At 48.4% G+C, this 26,037-nt stretch overlaps 1 protein-coding gene across 1 annotated transcript; it reads left to right on the top strand.

Moving 5' to 3' along the window:
• Nucleotides 1-75: 75 nt before the first annotated feature.
• Nucleotides 76-22,740, top strand: LOC143926915 (L-fucose dehydrogenase-like). Its single transcript, XM_077450953.1, has 6 exons — nt 76-5,091; nt 7,685-7,792; nt 9,084-9,223; nt 14,150-14,246; nt 16,933-17,057; nt 19,968-22,740. Exons 1-6 carry the CDS (start codon nt 5,007-5,009, stop codon nt 20,142-20,144), a joined length of 732 nt encoding a protein of 243 aa, XP_077307079.1. The 5' UTR covers nt 76-5,006; the 3' UTR covers nt 20,145-22,740.
• Nucleotides 22,741-26,037: the final 3,297 nt, after the last annotated feature.

The raw sequence follows: 26,037 nt of genomic DNA, 5'->3' as shown, positions 1-26,037 counted from the left end.
TTTAAGTGAACCTGGAAAAAAAAAAAAAAAAAGTGGCGCTCTGTTCACACCATTGCGTTGCGGATTGAGACTACGAATTGCTGCAAACCGCGGGACACACTTGCAATCCCCGTAACTTTCTATGGCACCCGAATCACAGCACAATTTTTGCCACGTTTGTCCCAGGACGAATCGCGCAAAAAGAAGTTCCGTTTCTGCCCGCCCGCCGTTCGGACGGCCATGGTGTGAATGGAGCCTTAAACCCAATGCAAATGTATCTCTAATGTTCTGGGCAGGCAACTGCAAAGTTCTGCCTGGGACCTCCTCCTCTGATACATTTCCTACACAAAATATAACACCCCCCCCCCAGCAGTTATTAACCCCTTCAATACCGGGCAGTTGGTGGGGTCTGAGGGAAGCACCAGTACGCTGGGTGTTGGGGAGTGAGGGCAGATTAAACTTGGGGGGGAACTCCACTGCCCACACTCGCCCCATACCCATGGTGGTAGCACCCCCCTCTTAGTGGTAAGTGAGGCAGGTAGCAGAGCCTGATGAGAGGCATTGCCACCCTTGGGGGTAGATGAGTGGGTGTAGCAGAGCCTGATCAGAGGCATTGCCACCCTTTGGGGTAGATGAGTGCACTTTGGAGGGGTCTGAGGGAAGCACCAGTATGCTGGGTGTTGGGGAGTGAGGGCAGATTAAACTTGGGGGGGAACTCCACTGCCCACACTTGCCCCATACCCATGGTGGTAGCACCCCCCTCTTAGTGGTAAGTGAGGCAGGTAGCAGAGCCTGATGAGAGGCATTGCCACCCTTGGGGGTAGATGAGTGGGTGTAGCAGAGCCTGATCAGAGGCATTGCCACCCTTTGGGGTAGATGAGTGCACTTTGGAGGGGTCTGAGGGAAGCACCAGTATGCTGGGTGTTGGGGAGTGAGGGCAGATGAAACTTGGGGGGGAAGCTCCATTGTCCACACTCGCCCCATACCCAGGGTGGTAGCATTCACTTTTGGTGGTAGGTGAGGCAGGTTGCGTAGCCTGATCACAGGGATTGTTACCTTTTGTGGTAGGTGAGTGCGTGTATCAGAGCCATCGCCACCCTTGGGGGTAGATGAGTGGGTATAGTGGAGCCTTAGAGGCATTTCCATCCTTTGTGAAGGAGGACTGACAGGGACACCGGATGTTAGGAGGCCTGACGGGGACACCGGATGTAAGGAGGGACTCTGCTGGGGGCACCTGATGGCATCTGGTGGCAGGCAATGTGGCTAGTGACACGCTCATAGCTCCCACTGATTCTGAATTATGGTGAGTTGAATGATTTCATTTTATATTACAATGTAATAATAGAAACAATGCGCTTCAATCATCCTGACACCATAACAATAATGGCGCCGGAATGATTGAAGCGCCAACACCAGGTATTTGGAGTATCTTTATCTGCTGATTGTCAAACTCTGGAAAACACACATTGCTATTGTTGTGTAGGATCTGGGGCTGCTGTCCCTCCATCCCTCCCCCCCCCCCTTTTCCCTCTCCATCCCACATTCATCTCAGACTCTAACCACACCCCTTTGAGCCACGCCTATTTAAGCCACGTCCACTATTTGCGCAAACCACGCCCATTTTTCACCACGGTGCACTTAGCGTGCCACATTTTTAACTTTTTCTATGGCACTCATACAAATGCATGCCCCTCCCCCTAATTATAATACAACTCCGCCTACAGCCAAAAAAAGTTTACCGTTTTTTTTTTTTGTTTTGTTTTTACAATGTTGGCAACTATGATTGTGGAATGTCAATGAATCTTCTTGGGTGTCTAGGCTGTGAACACTTTAGTAAATAAATGATTTCTCAATTATTTAAATACCAATTTTCTTCCAAAATGTCAGTAAAAAAGACGAGCGTGCAGTGTTCTATGGCCAGTGTGCTGCGAAGCATCCTGTGCTCTTTGTCCAGCATGGCGTCTATTTCCCCACCATAGTATACTAAGATGATACGTTACATTGTCTTCATATCGGCTTTCTTTCTGAACATATGCCGCTGCTTTTTTTTTTTTTTTTTTTTTTTTTTTTACGTTTTACAATAATAAGAGTGAACAATACCATATCAGGGCTGGAGTCGGCCATCAGTTTAAAGTGGTTGTAAACCCTTACAAACCACTTTGACCTGCAGGTAAGCCTAGATTAAGGCTTACCTCTAGATCCAAGAAATATCTCCCAAACCGTGTACTGAGCGCGCCGCAGTTAACGGCAATATGCCGCGAGTGGCGGCTCCCGTGCACAAATGTGCGGAAGTGACGTCATCGCGGCTCCGACGAATGACAACGCCGGAGCAGTGAGACCCACCAAGAAGCTGGAGGCTCCAGACTACAAGGGACAGCGGTGACATCGCTGGCTCCTGTGTCGGGTAAGTGACACATAATGGACTACTATGCGATGCGATGCGATGAATACCTTTGCAGGGAATCAAAGAGGAAGTAAAACCCATCAGGGTTTACTTCCTCTTTAATAATTTACAATTTACTTGCAGGTGGAATTTTACCTGCCAGTGAGTGACTGACCTGCATCGGACCAGTAACCTCAGGATGCTTTGTTGTTTTATTAGCTCAATCCAATTACAGTATAAATTATTTAGATGTTTAACAATCTTTGTTGCACACTGACTTTTCAGTTAGAGAAAGGGTTTGCCTTTGCAATTTTGCTGATGCACTTTATTAATATATAAAAAAAAAAAAAAAGAAAATCGATATGAATCGTAAATCGAGTTTTTTATAAAAAAAAATCACAGATTTTTTTTGGGGTGGGGAAATCGCCCAGCCCTATTTCCTATAATACAGGCTTAATGGTCAGTGCGATCTGGTGAGTGCATTTCATTATCACTTGGGGTGAAGCACCGTTGTATTTGAGATCTTGGAGCACATTGTACTTTAGAAGCACGGTGTTGGACTATATATATATAGATATAGAGGAATTGACCATAGTGTGTTTGTTATGGACGATGTATTAATGCATTGTGCACTTTATTATTTGTATAACACTGCGTGTTCATATTTTATTAACTATCATTTGTCTAATTGCGCCCTTTTATAATTATTATTTTATGAGTTATTACTAATTTTAAGTGCAGCATTAGAACATTTAGGTATTTGCATTTGGCAATGTTACCCCATCACCTCCCCATTTAAAAAAAAAAAATAAATAAAAAAAAATTTTATGATTCCGTATCGTTGCATTTAATAAATTTCCCAGCAAACTGGGCTGCCAAAGGGCCAGAAGTAACAGAGCAGTAACCAGAGGATCCAGGCCTGGCCACCGCCATGGGGATGGAACGTGCAGAGATGGAAGGGAGCCGCTAACGCTGGTCTGCAGGAGGAGCCGCTGCTGGTTGTCCTCGAACCTGATGTCCCCCGGCGTAGCCCATGTGCATTACACAGGAAAGCGTTCTGAGGCTGACGGAACACCGAGTGACGTCGGGCAGCTCCCACCATCACTGCACTCTCCATCCTCACGCCGGCGGGCAAAGCCTGGAGCCGCGGGTTACTTCTCTGCCAATTCTGGTCCTTTGGCAGCACAGTTTGTAAAAGGCTGAGTACATGCGTCTTTTCTAAGTGCATTTTTAACCAATTAATAAACCTCTTATGATCTTAATGCTCCACTATGGGGTTTGAGCTTCTGTGCTTCTTTCTTTTCACAATGTATAGATGATACTAAGATATTGTGGAAAAAAAAAAAAAGCCACAAACTTCTAGAACGCATTCTAAAGTTTGTTTTTCTTTCACTGGCCTGTGTAAGAACCTGAGTCAGGAAAAAAAAAAGACCAATGTCTGCAAGCACCTGGAGGGCGGCACAACAAGTGCCAGGGGGCCGCAGAATAAGAGCCAAAGGGGCCTCAGAGTAAGAGCCGAAGGGGCCAGAGAATAAGAGCCAAAGGGGCTTCAGAATAGGAGCCAAAGGGCCACTGAATAAGTGCCAAAGGGGCCACTGAATAAGAGCCAAAGGGGCCACTGAATAAGAGCCAAAGGGGCCACTGAATAAGAGCCAAAGGGGCCTCAGAATAGGAGCCAAAGGGGCCACTGAATAAGAGCCAAAGGGGCCACTGAATAAGAGCCAAAGGGGCCACTGAATAAGAGCCAAAGGGGCCACTGAATAAGAGCCAAAGGGGCCACTGAATAAGAGCCAAAGGGGCCTCAGAATAAGAGCCAAAGGGGCCTCAGAATAGGAGCCAAAGGGGCCTCAGAATAAGAGCCAAAGGGGCCACTGAATAAGAGCCAAAGGGGCCTCAGAATAAGAGCCAAAGGTGCTGCAGAATAAGAGCCAAAGGGAATAAGTGCCAAAGGGGCTCAGAATAAGAGCCAAAGGGAATAAGAGGCAAAGGGGCCGCAGAATAAGAGCCAAAGGGAATAAGAGCCAAGGGGGCTGCAGAATAAGAGCCAAAGGGGTGCACAAGAAGTGCCAAAGAGCCGCAGAGGCACCAGGGATCTGAGGAATTGGTGATAATGATAATCAAGTGTTGCACTGAAGATCAGCCAGCAGAGGGCGCACATTGACAACAAAAGCTGAGGGCACTATTTGTTTGCCGTGTTGCTTCCTATGGGGGCATCAATAAAAAATGTATTACCTGTTGAGTCCTGGTAGGAATTATGCACTCCACACCCTTCAATGCTCTAAATGCCCCTTTCTTGTGATATAAACATTTTGCTTAACAATCCAAATCCAGATGTCAGTCCTGCTGAAGACACCGACCCAAAGAGCTTTCAATTTGTCCTTCACCACACCTAAGTATTTAGGCATGGCTGTAATAATTCCATTGGCAAGGCATCTACAGAGTTAGGAGAAGGATGGGTTGGAGGGTGGGATTTGGCTAGTTTTGGGGGGGGTGGGAGCCGGTGGGGAGGTATGAGGGATTTCGGGGAGGGACCATAAGCAGCTTGCTATTAATATTGGATCTGAAATCCTGATTCCAAACTGTTCTCTTTGTCCCCTCGGAGTCTCACCTAGCTTCTCCTCAGCGGACGTCCTGCCCGGTCATCATGTCCACCGCGCACAGGCTGGTTTTGGTTCTGGGTGGAGCCGGCACTGTTGGATCCGGAATAGTGAAGTGTCTCCTGGAAAAAGGTAATATTTAGGAATCGGGTTATTGTTCTGTTCAGGTGAGGGCGCTAATATGAGAATTGCCAGCAGGGGTGACCCCTGAGCCTTGTCATTATGGTATGATCCAATCCCAACTTAGTGATAGGAAGAGGTGGCAGATGTAGAGCTGAGGTTACAAAGACGCCGTTACCCTTCCTTACTCATTACCCTTCCTTACTCATTACCCTTCCTTACTCATTACCCTTCCTTACTCATTACCCTTCCTTACCCATTACCCATCCTTACTCATTACCCATCCTTACTCATTACCCATCCTTACTCATTACCCTTCCTTACTCATTACCCATCCTTACTCATTACCCATCCTTACTCATTACCCTTCCTTACTCATTACCCTTCCTTACTCATTACCCATCCTTACTCATTACCCTTCCTTACTCATTACCCATCCTTACTCATTACCCTTCCTTACTCATTACCCATCCTTACCCATTACCCTTTCTTACCCATTACCCTTCCTTACCCATTACCCTTCCTTACCCATTACCCTTCCTTACTCATTACCCTTCCTTACTCATTACCCTTCCTTACTCATTACCCTTCCTTACTCATTACCCTTCCTTACCCATTACCCATCCTTACTTTATCCCACAAACACTTCATATACAAAAAGATATAACTTCATACACCTACAGACACCCACATACATGTATATACACCTACAGACACCTACATATACCTACAGACACCTACATACATGTATATACATCTATATACGTCTACAGACACCTACACACAGCTGCAGACATCTACATACATCTATATACACCTATATACATCTACAGACACCTATATACACCTACATACATCTATATACACCTACAGACATCTATATACACCTACAGTACAACACCAGCAAAAATGATAATACAGCTGTGCTATCTATAGCCTTATACATCTGGAGATAGAAGTAGCACAGCGGTGTAGTGTAGTGGGTAGCACAGTGGTGTAGTCTAGTGGGTAGCACAGTGGTTTGGTGTAGTAGGTAGCACTCTAAGCTCTAAAATGGGGGAAGCTCTGCTGATTTCTATCATCCAATCATGTACAAGCAAAAATGCTGTTTTTTTATTTTCCTTGCATGTGCCTCATTTACTAAGCTCTGGAGCAAGTTTGCAGTGCACAGGCTATTTGCCTTCAGTAAATCCACCGTATACATCTGTAGAGGGACAGTTGTGTAAGGACCAGGGAGACAGAGTGGTGTGAGTCCAGAGGGAAGGAGGGTGGGGGTGGGGATCTTATAAAATAAAATTATATTTATGATTTACAAGTATGTGCAAGGTGCATTAACTGCAATTGAAACAAGTATAAGGAACAGATCTAGATGGGCAGTTGAGGAAAGAAGGACACAGAGGGGGTTATTTATGAAAGGCAAATCCACTTTGCACTACAAGTGCAAATCTAAGGGGTAGATCTGAAATGAGGAGAAGCTCTGCTGATTTTATCATCCAATCATATGCAAGCTAAAATGCTATTGCCCGGGGGCCCCATAATCTTCCCCTATTGCTCGGGGGCCCCATAATCTCCTATTGCCTGGGGGCCCCATAATCTTCCCCTATTGCCCAAGGGCCCCAAAATCTCCTATTGCCCAGGGGCCCCAAAATCTTCTCCTATTGCCCGGGGGCCCCATAATCTTTTCCTATTGCCCGGGGGCCCCATAATCTTTTCCTATTGCCCGGGGGCCCCATAATCTCCTATTGCCCGGGGGCCCCATAATCTCCTATTGCCCAGGGGCCCCATAATCTTCCCCTATTGCCCGGGGGCACTATAATCTCCCATTGCCCAGGGGCCCCATGAGTTGTCAGTCCACCCCTGAGGGAACCTTAAAATCAATTCCAGATCTCAAGGAACTCCTGCTAAAACCAATTCCTTGGGGGGGGTCAGTGGGAGGAATACCCCTTTCACAGCGGTGGTCAGAATTTTCATTCTTACAGACGGGTAATAGGATGGTTGGTGTCATTCATGCAGCTGGCTCTGCTAAGCGATATTGGCCCCAGAACTCCGCAGGCGCCATCCAATGGGAGGTCAACCAGCCACTGCTCATGGAACCCTATAGAAGGGCGGCACAGTGGTGTAGTGAGTGGCACAGTGGTGTAGTGGGTAGCACTCTCACCTAGCAGTAAGAAGGGTCGCTGGTTCAAATCCCAACCATGACACTACCTGCCTGGAGTTTGCATGTTCTCCCTGTGCGGGTTTCCTCCGGGTACTCCGGTTTCCTCCCACACTCCAAAGACATGCAGGTAGGTTAATTGGCTTCTGTCCAAAATTGGCCCCTAGTATATGAATGGGGACCTTGGATTGTGGCTCCTTGAGGGTAGGGACTGATGTGAGTGTGCAATGTACAGGGATAGGGACCATTGTAGACACTCACTCAGGTTGAACTGGAATCTGGATGGACTGGTGTCTTTATTCAACCTTACTAACTATGAAACTATATGAAGGCTCTGGAGGAACTCTGGTTGAGAACGGCTGATCTGGATGGACAGTTGTGGGTGACAGTCCAGAGGAAGGTGGTGCAGTAACGCACATAAATGGGATTATGGGAATTTTTGTGTCGCAGGGTTCCAGGTCGCTGTGATTTCCAGGGAAAATTCCCGTCTGGAGAAGCTGAGGAATTTTGTACCCGCACAGTACAGAGATAACCTTCACACCATGGTCGGAGATGTGGGTAAGATGGAGAACTGGGAATCCCATTGTATGTGTGTATGTTTGCATATATATATATGTAATGTGTGTGTGTGTGTGTGTAATATATATACAGTCGGTATCTCACAAAAGTAAGTACACCCCTCAGTGACATTTCTTCTCTCTTTTCATGTGACAACACTGAAGAAATGACACTTGTCTACAATGTAAAGTAGTGAGTGTACAGCTTGTATAACAGTGTAAATTTCCTGTCCCCTCAAAATAACTCAACACACAGCCATTAATGTCTAAACCGCTGGCAACAAAAGTCAGTACACCCCTAAGTGAAAATCTCCAACTGGCACTATTTTTATCTGAGACCCTCGTTTAACCACTAGCCGACCAGCGCACGGCTGGGCAAATGGGCATACAGGTACATCCCCTTTAAATCACGGCATTGTTGGCGTGCGCGCGCCCCACATACTCAGGGCCCGTGCACTCGATGTCCGCCGGGGGCCCGCAATCATGTCATGGAGAGGCAGAATGGGGAGATGTAAACAAGGCATTTCACTCTTCTGCCTAGTGATATGACAGAGATCAAATTGCACGACCGCGCAATTGTCAGTTAAAGCAACGCAGCGCCGAATCACAAGGTCAGGAAGGGGGGTAAATCCTTTTGGGTTTGAAGTGGTTAATAAGCTCTTGAGCAACTGCCCTCACAGAGTGCACTTTAGTAAACCAACTCCATTGCCCCGCTCTCAGTGAGGGATCTAGGGGCTTGATTTACTAAAGACAAATAGACTGAGCACTGTGTAAGGGCAGTTGCTCCAGAGTTTAGTAAATGATGGGGAAGCTCTGCTGACTTCCATCATCCAATCATGTGCAAGCAACAATGCATTTTTTTTTATTTGCACCTTATTGGGTATTCTTTACAAAGTGAAGCTTCGCCTCATTTACTGAGTTCTAGAGAAAATGCCCTTGCAAAGTGCACAGTCTATTTACCTTTAGTAAACCCCCCCCCCCCATTGAACCGTTCTCAGTGAGGGATGTAGGTGCGACCAAACGTGACCGGCCCCGATCCAGTAATAATCTGTCCAGTCTGGTTTTCTATAGAATTCCTTTCCATCTAATCCCAGGTCCGTGTGAACCAGACAGATCTTAGGCGCCTCAACATTCCTTTCCATTTCCCGATGTGTCACCACATCTGTTGGGCAGATCTGGAGGATGAAGGGGGTGTGTGGTTTGCTTGCCTATAATTAGAGTTGGCTGTGTGGCGGAGGAGCAGAGCCCCGTGGTGGTGTTTGACCCTCTGCCCCCTTTGTGTTTGGGTGCAGGTTCTGAGGAGGGGGCGCAGGAGGCGGCAGACGCCCTCACCAGTCGGGTGGGGAAGGTGACCGATGTGGTTTCATCGCTGGGGTTCAGCTGGTGGCAGGGCGGTCCGCCCCACACACAGACCCTTCAGGAGCTGCAGAGGGTACGAACGTCTGATATATGATAATGTGTGACGTCATTTCTGACAACAGATTTATTTCTTTTTTTCTCTTGCTTTGATGAGAAATGGAATGAAATGAATTTTATTAACAAATCAAAAGTTAATTTATGAAGACCAGTGCTTCCCTCTAAATAGATTCCATGGATTCTCTGGAAGATGAAAGTTACCGTATTTTTCGCTCCATAAGACGCACCTGACCATAGGAAGCACCTGACCATAAGAAGTACCCGACCATAGGACGCACCCGACCATAGGATGCACCCGACCATAGGACGCAACCGACCATAGGACGCACCCGACCATAGGACGCACCCGACCATAGGAAGCACCTGACCATAGGACGCAACCGACCATAGGATGCACCCGACCATAGGACGCACCCGACCATAGGACGCAACCGACCATAGGACGCACCCGACCATAGGACGCACCTGACCATAGGAAGCACCTGACCATAGGACGCACCTGACCATAGGACGCACCCGACCATAGGACGCACCTGACCATAGGAAGCACCTGACCATAGGACGCACCTGACCATAAGAAGTACCTGACCATAGGACGCACCTGACCATAAGGCGCACCCGACCATAAGAAGTACCTGACCATAGGACGCACCCGACCATAGGACGCAACCGACCATAAGAAGTACCTGACCATAAGAAGTACCTGACCATAAGAAGTACCTGACCATAGGACGCACCCGACCATAAGAAGTACCTGACCATAAGAAGTACCTGACCATAAGAAGTACCTGACCATAGGACGCACCCGACCATAGGACGCACCCGACCATAGGAAGCACCTGACCATAGGAAGCACCTGACCATAAGACGCACCCGACCATAAGACGCACCCGACCATAAGGCGCACCCGACCATAAGGCGCACCCGACCATAGGACGCACCCGACCATAGGGCGCACCCGACCATAAGGCGCACCCGACCATAGGACGCAACCGACCATAGGGCGCACCCGACCATGAGACGCACCCGACCACAGGGCGCACCCGACCATAGGACGCAACCGACCATAGGGCGCACCCGACCATGAGACACACCCGACCATAGGACGCAACTGACCATAGAGCGCAACCGACCATAGGACGCACCTGACCATAGGGCGCACCCGACCATGAGACGCACCCGACCATAGGACGCAACTGACCATAGAGCGCACCCGACCATAAGGCGCACCCGACCATAGGGCGCACCCGACCATAAGACGCACCTAGATTTTAGAGGAGGAAAACAAGAAAAAAAATATTCTGAACCAAATGGTGTACTAAAATATTTTCCAGTGCCCATAAAATTCAGCCTGACCATTGCCACAAACAGAGCCTTACCTGATGATCTCCCATCCGCTGATTGAATGTGTGTCCCCTGTTCTCCTGCCTCTCTTCTGGTGGTGGTGTGGGTACCTAAGACGCAGAGACATTTTCCCCCATATTTCTGGGGGAATAAGTTTGTCTTATGGTCCAAAAAATACAGTACTTGCTTGCCATAATTGTCCAATAGAAGCTCATGGGCTGTAAAAGTTTATTTTTTATTTTTCCATAACAAACATGTTATACTTACTTTCTCTGTGTAAGGGTTTTTCACAGAGCAGCCCTAATCCTCCTCTTCTGGGGTCCTCCAGCAGCTCTCCTGGCTCCTCCTCTTCTCGGCTGCCCCCCACAGAGAGTCACTCTCCCTCGGGGGAACCTGTGCGGACGCGCTCCAGCGTCCTGCTCCTGCTACATCCATTGATGCAGACAGCGGGACTCGGCCCCGCCCCCGGCTCCCATGTCACTGGATTTAATTGACAACAGTGGGAGCCAATAGATGCGCTGCTCTCAATCTATCCAATGAGGACCCGAGACACTGGCTGGAGCTGCTGGGCTTGTTCTGGTCGATGGAAAATTAGGTAATTAAAAGGGGGGGCTGCTGCACTGCAGCAGATTTTTCATTAAGGTGAAAAGCCTCGTAGGGTTTGCAACCCCTTTAGGGCCCCGTTCACAGAGCGGCACTCTTCCCCATCGCATTTTTTTGCACATTTTTATAGCAGCACCATTCATTTTGAATGGGCCTCCTTCCGCTCCGAAGACGCACCAAAGAAGCTCATGTACCACATTTTGGCACGGCCCCGGGCACATCTGGTGTTGCGTTTTCGCCACAATTTTCGTGCATTTTGTCTAACGACAATTGGGGAGGGGGCGGCTCGCTGAGAGGCGGAGCTGGGTGTCGTTCCAGGCATATGGTCGCGATCTTACCCGAGTCTGGACCAAGTCTGTGACATCAGCTGACAGCGGGCTGAAATATGGATGAAATATCAGCAGTCCAAACAGACCACTGACATCTCACCTTTGAGACAGATTCTTCCATTCCTTTCTCTGTAGCCGAATGAACAGAAGACAGAGGCTCCTCCTCATTCATAAACTGAAGCATCGTCCACAATTCATACACAATTTCCTAGGCTCAGTAATAAATGGACACAGGAGCGATCTGTACCAATCTCTCATTGTGTCCAATTCAGAAACGGAAGGGCCCGGTAAATGACATACTGTATTTATCAGCGTATGATGCGCACTTTTTTCCCCCTTAAAATAGGGGGGGAAATCGTATGTGCGTGTTATAGGCCGATATAGGGCTGACACCCAGGGGAAGGAGGGAATGGGCGCCGCCAAAATACACAGAGCCAGATCTCCTGTGTACTTGACTCTGTGTCACGCCCCGTGGAGGCTCCTAACATTGACATCCCGGCATTGGACCTGCGTTATGTCCATCATAGGAGCCGAGCCAAGCCAAGGGGCGGGATTGGGCGTGACTGCCAGCCGAGTACACAGGAGATCCGGCTCTCTGCAGATGGGCACGGCTGTAGATGGGCATGGATTAGGCTGTAATTATGGGCAAGGCTGCAGATGGGCACAGATTAGGCTGTAATTATGGGCAAGGCTGAAGATTTGGCACGAATTAGGCTGCAATGATGGGCAAGGCTGCAGATTGGCACGAATTAGGCTGTAATTATGGGCAAGGCTGCAGATGGGCACGGATTAGGCTGCAATGATGAGCACTGATCAGACTGTGGTGATGGGCAATGGCAAGGCTGCAGATGGGAACTGATCAGGCTGCAATGATGGGCAATGTCGAGGCTGCAGGTGGACACTGATCAGGCTTCAATAATGGGCACTGATGAGGCTGCATTGATGGGCACTGACCCTTATTTTGCTTCAAAATACTTTATTAAAAAAAAAAAAAATCGTGAAACTTCCCTCTTAAAATGAAGGTGCGTGTTATACGCCGATAAATACGATATTTACCGACCCTTCCCCAACTCTCCATCCACCTGTGTACAGGAGGCCCAGTGGCACCCCCCCCCCCCCCCCCATTGGTGGCCCCGGGTCAGTGACCTGCAATAATTATAAGGGAAGAGACGTAGTGAAGGATCAGCATGACCGGCAGATGGAAGGAGAGTTTAGGATTGGCAGTCTTCATCAGGTTTCCATTATAGAGAACCCCATACTGCGGGATCTTCTATACCTGATGAAGGGGTCCTGCGTGACCCCCAAACGTCTCAATGCACTGCTGTGATGAGATCACTAAATCTCTATTTGTTATGTTACCATTATCATTGCAAGTCCCAAATCCCAAATTTTGGGTTGTCCCCAGAAATGTAATAGAGGGGAAATCAGTTCTGGTGACCTGGGGGGTCCCCAAGGGATTCCCTTCATTTGCAGTGATTTCCTCTGACTTCCTGTTTGGCTATGGGACAGGAAGTGAAGTGGGACACAGATGGTGAACAAAAAAAAAATCTGACAGGGGTTATAATTCTCTCCTTGCTCTATCCAAAAGGAAAAAAAAAGTTTGCCTCTAGTTCTGCTTTAATACACTTTTGGCCGCTATTCTGAAGCCCATGGTGCGCCGGTGTTCTACCGAGAACTCCAACTCGCCGAAATCTCCAACCACCTCACTTCCGGTTAGAGATTTCTGCAATAATTAGAGATTTCCAGGAGTTGGGATTTTCGGCAGAACCCCGGAAAGCGTATACAATCCGCTACGGGGTGATTTCGCTTTTTTTTCACAGAACATCGGGTATGGAGGAAAAGTTGTCACCGCTTTGGAGGCGGCCATGCTTTTGGTTAGTAGTGGGCGGCATTCAAATCATCCCGGACTGTATACACCCCCCCGGGGGTTCTGGCGCAAATCTCCCAACTCCTGTAAATCTCCAATTATTGCCGAAATCTCTAACCGAAAGTGAGGTAGTTGGAGATTTCGGCGAGTTTGTGGAGTTCTCGGCAGAACACCGGCCACATATGCTTTGATTTGTGCCGATGCCGGTTCTCAGGTGGTAGTTACTACAGAACCCCTTCCGTCAAGCCCTTCCAGGAATGTGTGTGATGGGAATACTCTACTCCATAGAAGAGAACCCGTCACTTCACCCATTGAAGGCAAACCGATTCTCTTCTTGGGGCTCCCCTCACCCACTGACCCTTGTCCCACACTTCCCCAATGTTCCCCTCCTCTATGAAAGTGCTGGGAATTGCCTCGTACTTGTGGGTATAGGGAAACATGTGACCTCCCCCTGGAGGCTGTGCTTCCATTCGCCGAGCCCAAGAGCTACCGCTTGTAGAGGGGAGCCGGTCATTAACCCAGAGGAAGCTCCAACTGGAAGGATTTCGATCCTCGGCTTTCTCCTGTAGAACAATGGAGCTGGGTGAAGAGAGTGGTGAAGAGAGTGGTGAAGAGAGTGGTGAAGAGAGTGGTGAAGAGAGTGGTGAGGGTATCAATGGGGGGTTGAGGGTCTCCTAACAAGAGAACTGCTCACTTTTCCATGGATGAGATTTATTACCCACATTTCAGTGGTCACGGTGGCAACCTCGGGGCAGGAACCCGTCTAGTGCTCATCTCTCTCCTTTCTCCTCCTCTGTAGGTGCTGGACACTCTCCTCCTCAGCACATTCACCTCCTGGAAGTCCTTCTTCCCATTGGTGAAGGACGATCCCAATGGAACCTACACATTCATCACAGGTAGGGTCCCATGTGGGGGTTTCTAGAATGGACAGTCCCTCCAAATGGGGGGACAGTTGGGAGTAATGCTAAGAGGTCAGCCACAAGGTCCAGACTAATGAGATGCATACAGCGCCATGAAAAAGTATTCATACCCCTTGAAATTCCCCACATGTTGTCACGTTACAACCAAAAACGTAAATGTATTTTATTGGGATTTTATGTGATTGACCAACACAAAGTGTCACATAATTGTGAAGTGGAAGGAAAATGATAAATGATACAAATAAATGTGAAAAGTGTGTGTGGGGGGAGGGGCATTTGTATGGCGCCCCCTTTACTCTGATACCCCTAACTAAAATCTGGAGGAACCAATTGCCTTCAGAAGTCACCTATTTAGTAAATGTCCACCTGTGTGTCATTTAATCTCAGTATAAATACAGCTGCTCTGTGAAGCCCTCAGGGGTTTGTTAGAGAACCTTAGTGAACAAACAGCATCATGAAGGCCAAGGAACACACCAGACAGGTCAGGGATGAAGTTGTGGAGAAGTATAAAGCAGGGTTGGGTTATAAAAAAATCTTCCAAGCTTTGAACATCTCACGGAGCTCTGTTCAATCCATCATGCAGTGCAATTTGGGTGTGGGGGTAAAAAAAAACAGGGTCCTGCACCATTTTGGTGCGGGTGCGATTTGAGTTATACAAAATATATGGTTCAAATCACACAGACATTGAATGTGATGTGCACAGGAATGCGGTGCGATTCCTCTCCGAAACCTGTGCATGCACAGGTGGGGGGGGGGGGGGGGGGGATGTAATTTTCATCGAGGTGATAAACGTGGAAGTGCTGCTTTATATCACAAATAATTGACATGCTTTAAAGCAGTTCTAAAGCGTAAACATGTTTTACCGTATTGCATTCCTTGCATTAACCTTGTGGTCCCGTCAGGACCCGAAATATGCAGCCCCTCAGCGGGTGGGATTTGGCTCCATATTTGCGTACCACATTGCAAACACAGCTGTGCCAAGCGTGCGCGCCATGCATACTCCCAGCACAGTCACTGATAGGCTGAGGGAAAGCTCCTCATTGCTGCTGGCAATCTGGAGCTTTCCAATAATGTGACTGCCAATCACGGCGGTCACATAAGCCCCGCCTCTCGGCATCTGAAACTCCATAAAGGGCCGGGAGGCGCCGGCACCAAAGGGTTAAGGTAAAAAATGTTTAGGCATCAGTATCTCCCCCTCCCCCTTTTACTTACCAGAGCCCTCTTTTGATCCAGCACCGTGCATGTCTGCAGCCCTTCCCTCCCCTCCAGGGTCTCGCTGGGGCACCGGCAGCCATTGGCACCCGCTGCTGTTCAATCAAAGCCAGTGATGGGGCGGGGCCTGCTGTCTGTGTCAATGGACGCAGCGGCGGGGCTCAGGAGCAAGCACGCACTCGTTCCCCCCCCCCCCCCCGAGGGAAGCGGCTTGGGCACGAGAAAGAGAGGAGGAGCGCAGGTGGGGGAGCCGAGAAGAGGAGGATCAGGTCTGCTCTGTGCAATTCCATTACACACAACAGGTGAGTATAAAGATGTTTGTTATTTAAAACAAAACAATCTTTTCAATCACTTTAAGTTGTAAATCTCAGACATGAAATATGAACAAAAGGAAAGATCTGTAAAGCAATGCAGCTTGTTTTCTTTAAAAAAATTAACCACAGCCTGAGTAGAAAAGCCTCCCCTGCCAGCATGCTGCAGAGAAGGACCCTTGCTCTCTGTGTGGAAGCAGTGGTCTCTCTGCAAAGGTGTGATGTGCTCCCCTGCAGAATCAAAACAAGAGCTCTTCAATCAGTGGGGAGCATGTACTTTGCAGAGTCATACCTATGCGGAGGGGGGGGGGGAGCGGCACGATCAACCTCTGCAGAGAGACCACTGCTTCCACACAGAGAGAGCAAGCTTCCTTCTCTGCAGATGCTGGCAGGGGACAGGCTTTTCTACTCAGACTGTGGCTGCAATCTCCCTCGCTCCTGTGTTCCCGCCACTGATGTCTTCTCCTGGTCTTCTTCCAGTGTCCGGCTGCTCATTTCGGGGTAAATCGGCTATGTAGCACCGTCTGTGGCGTCCAGCATACTCTGCCAGCTAAAACGAAACTTCTACTGAGAGGTGTATGGAGGATGCCCTCCTCAAAATGCTGTTTGCCTGGCTTTTGAGCTTTTGGTGTTATTGACTCCTGATAAGCAAATCAGAATTCCCGATCTGAACACTTGTTCCAGGCTAATTCCTGGGACGGTATTTACACAATTAGATCAACATGGAAGTCAGGCGACACGCATTTTCAAGAGGAGAGGTTAGCAAGGGCAACCTGCGTCCTTTCATAGAACTTTCCTTTGCCGAGTGAAGCGGGGAGATTCCCATTATTGGCCCGTTTTGGAAATGCTAGTCGCCTTGCTGTCATCCCTGATCCTCTGACTGCTGCACTGCCCTGGAACAAGCATGCAGGCAGTGAAGTCAGAACTTTTTGCATTAGTTTCTTGCTCTGGGTCAGTGATGAAGGACGTTTTTGAAGGTGTTTAGGCCAACATGAAAGCCAGGCAGCCAGCATTTTCAGAATCCTATATTTGCCATGGCAGCTTCCAGATTTCCACATCGGAGCTCCGTATTGTGCAGAGCATCGGTCATAGTTCAGGCTCTGCACGCTAAGTTGCCTTTTGTGTCTTCCCTACCACAGGTGGCGCTGGCGAGCGCCTGCTGATGCCCGGTACCGGCTTCCTGACATTAGGAGCGGCGGGGGCTCTGGCCTTTTCCCAGGTGGTGCGGGAGGAGTATCCGGATATTCCATGCAAACTAAATGAGGTTTGTAACACTTTGTAAAGGGCTCTTTGACATGTGCAGCAGAGATGGCGGTAAAAAAAAAAAAAGTGGTTAAGCTGTGGTTTTACCCCCCCCCCCCCCCAAGCCAACTACATACTAAACTGCAAGTCTGCCTATTGGGATCAATGGGGCCGCCCTGAAACCAAATGCACAGCTTGCAATTGCAGTGCAACGTTTTACTACGTCTTCCTTTGGGATTGAAAAAAAAAAGATTCAGGAGGAAGCGAGCCGGAAGAGAGCGGCGGTGCACCTGTGCATGCGCGGCGGATGCCACACATGTGCACAAATAACACCAGCTTCTGGGGGGGGGGGGGGGGCGCTATAGAGTCCTGCAGCAGAAATCTAGACATGTGCAATTTGCTAAGGTCTGAATTCATTTTTTAACAAATTTTGACAAATTTGTTAATTTTCGAATGTCAAATTTTCTAATTTCTGTAAAAAAAAAACGAATGAAACAAAAATGAACAAATTTTGTTGTCAGTGCGCATTGTCTGCTGCGCATGCTCACAAATGCCACAAACTTGTGACTTCGTAACACACGGGGACAACTGTGATGTAACAATCCCAGGAGGCAACGGGGCCGGGAACCTGGAAGGGCAGCCTTGCAAAATGAAACAAATCTGTTCAAAAAAAAAGAAAACAAAATTATCATTTGTGCAAAGGGGGGGGGGGAGGGGGGGAGGGGGGGTTGCTATTTATCCCAAAAGCGATCTTCTCAGGAGATTATCATTTTATTCATGTTATTTCCCAATAACCCCCTCCCCCCCTGTAGACACACTAAAGTCTTCAGACCTGTGCTGGGTGCCGCCATCTTGGATGTGATGTCAGCAGCCCCAGCAGACTCAGAGCTGTCACTCCATAGCCGCTTCTCTCAACCATTTTACCTAACAGCAAGGGGGTCTCCAAACTACGGCCCTCCAGTTGTTCAGGAACTACAATTCCCATCATGCCCAGTCATGTCTGTGAATGTCAGAGTTTTGCAATGCCTCATGGGATGCGTAGTTCTGCAACAACTGGAGGGCCGTAGTTTGGAGATCCCGATCTTAGAGGAACCCATGAAAATAATTTGTATGTCTCAAGGAAACCGCTAAATATAATTCTTTGGGGTCAGAAGCAAAAACACCCCTTACAATGGTGACCAATGGATGGAATACTCCTTACATTGGTGGACAGTGGAGAGCATGCCCCCCTTAAACTCCGGTAGGTGGCGATATAACCCAATGGTGAAGAATAAGGAAGATCTGTGTCTGCCAATGAACTCAAAGAGAGGACTTTTTTTTGTTTGAAGGTATATTTTGCACCTAGAGCAGTGTTTCTCAACTCCAGTCCTCAAGGCGCCCCAACAGGTCATGTTTTCAGGATTTGCCTCAGATGAAAAGGCTGTGGTAATTACTATGGAAGTTAAACTGATCATTATTTTGCACAGGGGATTTGATCAGTTTAACTTCCATAGTAATTACCACAACCTTTTCATCTGAGGCAAATCCTGAAAACATGACCTGTTGGGGCGCCTTGAGGACTGGACTTGAGAAACCCTGACCTAGAGAACCAGCTGGTGATTTTTAAGAAAGGAGAGGTCCCGATAGAGCTACCACCTCATCCCTTTAAACCCAAACATATATGAATTACACGGGTTCCAAGGCTAATTTAATGCAGTTAAGGCACCAAGTGGGTTTAATTACCACCTTAACCAGCCACAGAACCCGTGTAATTCATATGTGTTCAGGTTTAAAGGGATGAGGTGGCAGCCCTAGGTCCCAGGCAATAGGGCATGGGACGGTGTGACGGATGCGGGGGCGGTGTGATGTGTAGTGGGGGCAGTGTGATGGGTGGTGTGTTGTGTGGCGGGGGCGGTGTGACGGGTGCGGGGACGGTGTGACGGGTGCAGGGGCGGTGTGACGGGATGCGGAGGCAGTGTGACGGGTGTGGGGGCGGTGTGACGGGGGCGGTGTGATGTGTGGCGGGGGCGGTGTGACGGGTGCAGGGGCGGTGTGACGGGATGCGGAGGCAGTGTGACGGGATGCGGAGGCAGTGTGATGGGAGGCGGTGTGACGGGTGCGGGGGCGGTGTGACGGGGGCGGTGTGATGTGTGGCGGGGGCGGTGTGACGGGTGCTTGGGCGGTGTGACGGGTGCGGGGGCGGTGTGACGGGTGCGGGGGCGGTGTGATGGGTGCGGGGGCGGTGTGACGGGGGCGGTGTGATGTGTGGCGGGGGCAATGTGACGGGTGCGGGGACGGTGTGACGGGTGCTTGGGCGGTGTGACGGGTGCGGGGGCGTTGTGATGTGTGGCGGGGGCAGTGTGACGGGTGCTTGGGCGGTGTGACGGGTGTGGTGTGATGGGTGCGGTGTGACGAGTGCGGGAATGGTGTGACGGGTGCGGGGACGGTGTGATGTGTGGCGGGGGCAGTCTGACGGGTGCGGGGACGGTGTGACGGGTGCGGGGGCGGTGGCTGTGTGATGTGTGACGGGTGCTTGGGCGGTGTGACTGGTGCGGGGGCGGTGTGACGGGGACGGTGTGACGGGGACGGTGTGACGGGTGCGGTGTGATGGGTGCGGTGTGACGGGAACGGTGTGACGGGGGTGGTGTGATGTGTGGCGGGGGCGGTGTGACGGGTGCGGGGGCGGTGTGACAGGGACGGTGTGACGGTGTGATGGGTGCGGTGTGATGGGTGCGGTGTGACGGGTGCGGGGATGGTGTGACGGGGCGGTGTGACCGATGCGGGGCAGTGTGACGGGTGCGGGAATGGTGTGACCGATGCGGGGCGGTGTGACCAATGCGGGATGGTGTGACAGATGCGGGGGTGACGTGACGGGTGCGGGGGCGGTGTGAACCCAGCCTCTAGGTAGATTATGCTTTGGGCAGAGGCTGTGAATTTTTTATTTTTTTTGCAGGTCAAGATCAACATGGGAGTGGCCCTTCCAGAACGCCTCGGACCCGGCTACGTGAGCCACCTGGAGGTGGGAGAGGCAGTTGCCTCGCTGGTGGAGAAGAGACGAGTGTCACATACTGTGTTGTGCGCCAACTCCACCACCGACCTCAAGACTATTATCTTAGAGGGCAAGCTGTGAGCACCGGGATGCTTTTCCTCCTACCGCCCGATTCTAATTCCTGGCGTACTGTGACCACCCATCCACTGCTACCTTGTCTATACATTTCATCACTTCGCATCCTGCCCAGATCACAGAGGGCCAATTCAGAGCCCCAAACAAGCCGCCACCACCACCCTCCACCTGCTTCAGACCACCAGTGTTCAGCACCACTGACCATAGTACTGAGATATCCCAAGAAAAGTAAGTAATAGAAAAGCAAGATACCGAGAGCTTTACGTTGTCCATCACCACCTTGCAGTGGATGGAGAAGACCTACACAAGTGGATTATGAAAGATGACATTTGGAACATTCCATTCTGTTGAAGGAGAGGGGAGGACTGACTGAACTTTGTACGAGTTTGGGAACAGGGGAGAATAAAGTATTGTTGTTCACCACCAGAAACTTCTATGCATGCCTGGTCTTAAAGAGGTTGTCCACATCATACTAAAGATTTGACAGTTGTATCCGCTCCTGAAAGGAAGAGGCAGACATCGACCCTCTCTACTGCCGCTGACCCTGCCAATGGCACAGCTATGCCTTGGCACCCAAGTTGCTGGAAGTGAGTCACCTGACTTGCATTCAAGGTCTTGGGCATATGCATTTGCCATCGTACAACTTACTTCTTTTTTTTTTTAATGGGGTGCAGACACATCCCAAGAGTCTCTAGATTTACTTTTAGAGTTTAGTGTGAGACAAGAAGTGTATTAGAGCCTTTGGGGTAGATTTACTAAAACTGGAGAGTGAAAAATCTGCATGGGAGCCAATCGGCTTCCCACTTCAGCTTGTTCAATTCATCTTTAACCACTTGCTTAGACCCCTTTCACACTGGGGGCGCTTTGCAGGCGCTACAGCACTAAAAATAGAGCCTGCAAAGCGCCCTGAAAGAGCCGCTGCTGTCTCTCCAGTGTGAGCCCCGAGGGGTTTCACCCTGGAGCGGTGTGCTGGCAGGACGCAAAAAAAAAAAGTCCTGTCAGTCATCATTGGAGTGGTGAAGGAGCGGCGTGTATACCGCTGTCCACTGAAATCAATGGGGCAGCGCAGCTATACTGCCAGCATAGTGCTTTGTGGTGGTTTTAACCCTTTCTCAGCCGCTAGTGGGGGGGGGGTAAAAGCTCCCTGTTAGCAGCCGAATGGCGCCGCAAAATTGACAGTAAAGCCCCGCTAAAAATAGCGGCGCTTTACCGCCGACGCACCCACTGCCCCAGTGTGAAAGGGGCCTTACTGGGCACTTAAATCCCCTTCCTGCCCCAGGCCAAGTTTCAGCTTTTTAGTGCTGTCACACTTTGAATGACAATTACTCAGCCATGTAACACTGTACCCAAATTCAATTTTTATCATTTTTTTTTTCACACAAATAGAGCTTTCTTTTGGTGGTATTTAATCACTGCAGGGTTTTTTATTTTTTGCTAAAAAAACAACCAAAAATTTGGAAAAAAAAAACCCCAATACAAACAGTTTCATAGTTTGTTATAAAATTTTGAAAACCAGCAATTTTCCTCCTTCACCGATGGGCACTGATAGGTGGCACTGTTGGATAAAGGTAGGTGGCACTGGTGGCTACTGATGGGTGGCACTGAAAGGCACCACTGATGGGCATTGAAAGGCAGCACTGGTGGGTACCGATAGGTGGCACTGGTGAGCACAGATGAGGCAGCTGCGGCTCTCTGTGTGAAGGACCGATGTCCCTCTGCAGAAGCTGGTGCCAGTGTGTGGGGGGGAAAAAAAAAACCATTACCAGTCTTCTGTTTACATCACGTGATCAGCTGTCATTGGCTGACAGCTGTTCACATGGTAAGGGGCCGGCGTCTGCCTCTTTTTCCAATCTGTGATCAGCCGAGTCTCCTAGTGATCACTCGGGCACACAGGCAGCTCATGCACGGGTGGACGCCTATTGACACCCTCCCGGCATTTAAGGCCCACACTGTAGCCGTCGTTCATCTATAGCACAGGTGGGAGGTGGTTAACAAAACAAATGGAAGCTGATTGGCTACCATTGCACAGCTGCATCAGATTTTGCACTCACCAGGTTTAGTAAAAACAACCCCCTTAAGGATCGGTTCACACTGCTGCGATGGCGACTTTGCCCTGCAATTTCCCTCCCAAATGATCTGATTAGGATGATATTTAGGATACAAAGGCTGAAATCACATCCAAGTCGGACCAAATAGTGCCGGAACCTTTTCTAAAGTCAGAATGACTTGTGTGGGATCAGACGGCTCTCATAGAGAAACATTGAATCTGTCATGTGACTTGGGGGTCTCACAAGTCGGATCCCATGTCGCAGCGGTGCGAGCCGAGCCTTATGTCTGACATCAGAGAGGGGAGGACTGAGGCCGGGGCCATACACGTCTCCAATTCTGAACAATTCCTCTGTTTGAAAACCCCACCTTTGAATAATGGTGTGATCTCCGATCAGTAGCGAGGCCGTAGCAACGGCTGATTATCATCGTTCGGCCATCAAACTTGAGCGACTGGGCAGGCTGGAAATTTTCTAATTTTCTAAAAAAAATTAACAAATTTTTTAATCAATGATGGGAGAATCGTGCGAGAAATATAAAAAAAGAAAAAAAGAAATGCGCATAAGCTGTGACCGGTAAAGAAAAGATTCCCGGCCATGCATTTTCTTTTTCCGTAAATTGAGATGAAATTGAAGGCTTGGTTGGTCAAATTTCGAAATCAACGGTGGCGCCATCGGGAGTACAAAAACGCGCAAATTCTCAATCGATTGACAAATCATTTGGAATTCGACCCATGTATGGCCTGCATAAAGACGTATTGTGTCCTAGATGGGAAGCCTGATGGTGCCCAAGGGCTGTAGATCCTTGGGTCACCCTGGAGGTAACTTCTGGATTAGTGGCCCCTCTACTGTGATAACTAGGAGGGGAGATCCTTCTGAGGAACCAAAACCAACGAGGCTTTTATTACACTCAATTTAGATGACTTTTATTCCAAACGCCCCCATTTCTCACATGGCTCTTATGTTCAGAGTTTTTAAATTTGAAGAGATGGTTGAAGCCGATCCCATTACATTATGACCTCGGACAGATCCCAGAGTGGACCTCCTCGACCTCCTCCTCCTCCTCCTCCTCCTCCTCCTCCTCCTCCTCGCCTCCCTTTTTATCTTGGTGGACCTATTTCTGTGTAAAATAAAGAATACAAAATAAAAAAACAAACTCGTGTGTCATGTACAATGTGTGTATAGGAGGGTACAAGCTCAGATCACCCGCTGACCTTTGAGAATCACATTTTAGGTTTTTACCCCAGAAAACAAATCTTTTTTTTTTTTTGTATTCTTATCTACAGAAGATCATTATAGGGCAGGACTTCCATTCTTCAAACTGCGGCTCCTTTTGGCTGTACTTCTCCTCTGCATCAAAGGAGTGCAGTCCGCTCTGACAGCCCGGAAAAAAAAACTTCTCTTTTAAGTTTGTGTCAGCTCAACACAGATCCTACTGAAAGTGCTGATTGCCACTTTAAACAAGCTGCTAGCAGGCTTTTTAACAGGCTTCCAGAAATTCTGATGCCTGCTAGCAGCTTGGACTAAGCCTTTTTCTGAGACTTGCTGCTTACAAATTAACCACTTCAGCTCCGGACCAATAAACACCTTAAGGACCAGAGGTCTTTTTGCAATTTCGCACTGCGCTGCTTTAACTGGTAATTGCGCGGTCATGCAATATTGCACCCAAACGAAATTTGCGTCCTTTTCTTCCCACAAATAGAGCTTTCTTTTGATGGTATTTGATTGCCTCTGCGATTTTTTTTTTTGCGATATAAATGGAAAAAGAGCGAAAATTTTGAAAAAAAAAGATATTTTCTTCTTTTTGTTATAAGAAAAATCGAATAAACTAAATTTTAGTCATACATTGAGGGCAAAATTTATTCAGCCACATGTCTTTAGTAAAAAAAATGTCAATAAGCGTATATTTTTTGGTTTGCGCAAAAGTTATAGCGTCTACAAACTAGAGTACATTTTCTGGAATTTACACAGCTTTTAATTTATGACTGCCGATCTCATTTCTTGAGGTGCTAAAATGGCAGGGCAGTACAAATCCCCCCCAAATGACCCCATTTTGGAAAGTAGACACCCCAAGGAAATTGCTGATGGGTATGTTGAGCCCATTGAATATTTTTTTTTTTGTCCTAAGGGATTGAATAATGACAAAAAAAAAAATAAAAAATTTTTTTTACAAAAAGTTGTCACTAAATGATATATTGCTCACACATGCTATGGGCATATGTGAAATGACACCCCAAAATACATTCTGCTGCTTCTCCCGAGTACGGGGATACCACATGTGTGGGACTTTTTGGGAGTCTAGTCGCGCACGGCACCCCGAAAACCAATCACCACCTTCAGGATTTCTAAGGGTGCAAATTTTTGATTTAACTCCTCACTACCTATCACAGTTTCGAAGGCCATAAAATGCCAAAATAGCACAAAACCCCCCCAAATGACCCCATTTTGGAAAGTAGACACCCCAAGCTATTTACTGAGAGGCATGTTGAGTCCATGGAATATTTTATATTTTGCCAAAAGTTGCGGGAATATTACAAACTTTTTTTTTTTTGCACAAAGTTGTCACTAAATGATATATTGCTCACACATGCTATGGGCAGAAGTCAAATTACACCCCAAAATAAATTCTGCTGCTTCTCCCGAGTACGGGGATACCACATGTGGGGGACTTTTTGGGAGCCTAGCCACGTACGGGACCCCGAAAACCAAGCACTGCCTTCCGGATTTGAATATAAAATGCTATAAAAAACAAACTAACCAGAGTCACCCGTAACACTTATACGGTGATCAGTGGTGAAAGGGTTAACTAGGGGCAATCAGGGGGTTCAAATTTTTATTAGGTAGTATATGGGGGTCCCTGGCGCTATATAAAAACCTGACGGGGAACCTAAATAACTAACTGGCTAACCAGCGTCACCAGTGACACTTATACTGTGATCGCTGGTGAAAGGGGGTGAAAGGGTTAACTAGCAGCAATCAGGGGGTTAAAACCATTATTGGGTAGTATATCGGGGTACCTAGCGCTATAAAAACCTGGCGGTGAACCTAAAAAAATAACTAGCTACCTAGCGACTGTAGCGACACTAATGCAGCGATCAGAAAAACGATCGCTTAGTGACACTGGCAAAAGGGGGTGAAAGGGTTAACTAGCGGCAATCAGGGGGTTAAAACCATTATTGGGTAGTATATCGGGGTACCTAGCGATATAAAAACCTGGCGGTGAACCTAAAAAAATAACTAGCTACCTAGCGACACATGCAGCGATCAGAAAAATGATCGCTTAGTGACACTGGCAAAAGGGGGTGAAAGGGTTAACTAGCGGCAATCAGGGGGTTAAAAACATTATTGGGTAGTATATCGGGGTACCTAGCGCTATAAAAACCTGGCGGTGAACCTAAAAAAATAACTAGCTACCTAGCGACTGTAGCGACACTAATGCAGCGATCAGAAAAAACGATCGCTTAGTGACACTGGCAAAAGGGGGTGAAAGGGTTAACTAGCGGCAATCAGGGGGTTAAAAACATTATTGGGTAGTATATCGGGGTACCTAGCGATATAAAAACCTGGCGGTGAACCTAAAAAAATAACTAGCTACCTAGCGACACTAGCGACACATGCAGCGATCAGAAAAATGATCGCTTAGTGACACTGGCAAAAGGGGGTGAAAGGGTTAACTCTAGGGGCAATCAGGGGGTTAAATCTTTATTGGGGGGTGATAGGGGGCTACCCTGGACCTAACACTAACTGTCCTGACAGTTTTTACTGTCACAACTGACACTGAATGCATTGATCAGTAAAGAAATGATCAATGCAATCAGTGACACTGTGACTGGGGGGGGAGGGGGGGCGGGGGG

This window comes from Lithobates pipiens, unplaced genomic scaffold (assembly GCF_037356315.1).
Source record: "Lithobates pipiens isolate NorthernLeopardFrog02 unplaced genomic scaffold, aLitPip1_a1.2 Scaffold_10, whole genome shotgun sequence".
In the NCBI taxonomy this organism is placed as follows: Eukaryota; Metazoa; Chordata; class Amphibia; order Anura; family Ranidae; genus Lithobates; species Lithobates pipiens.
Note: the sequence above shows the minus strand (reverse complement) of the source record. Positions and strands in the feature narration are given on the sequence as shown.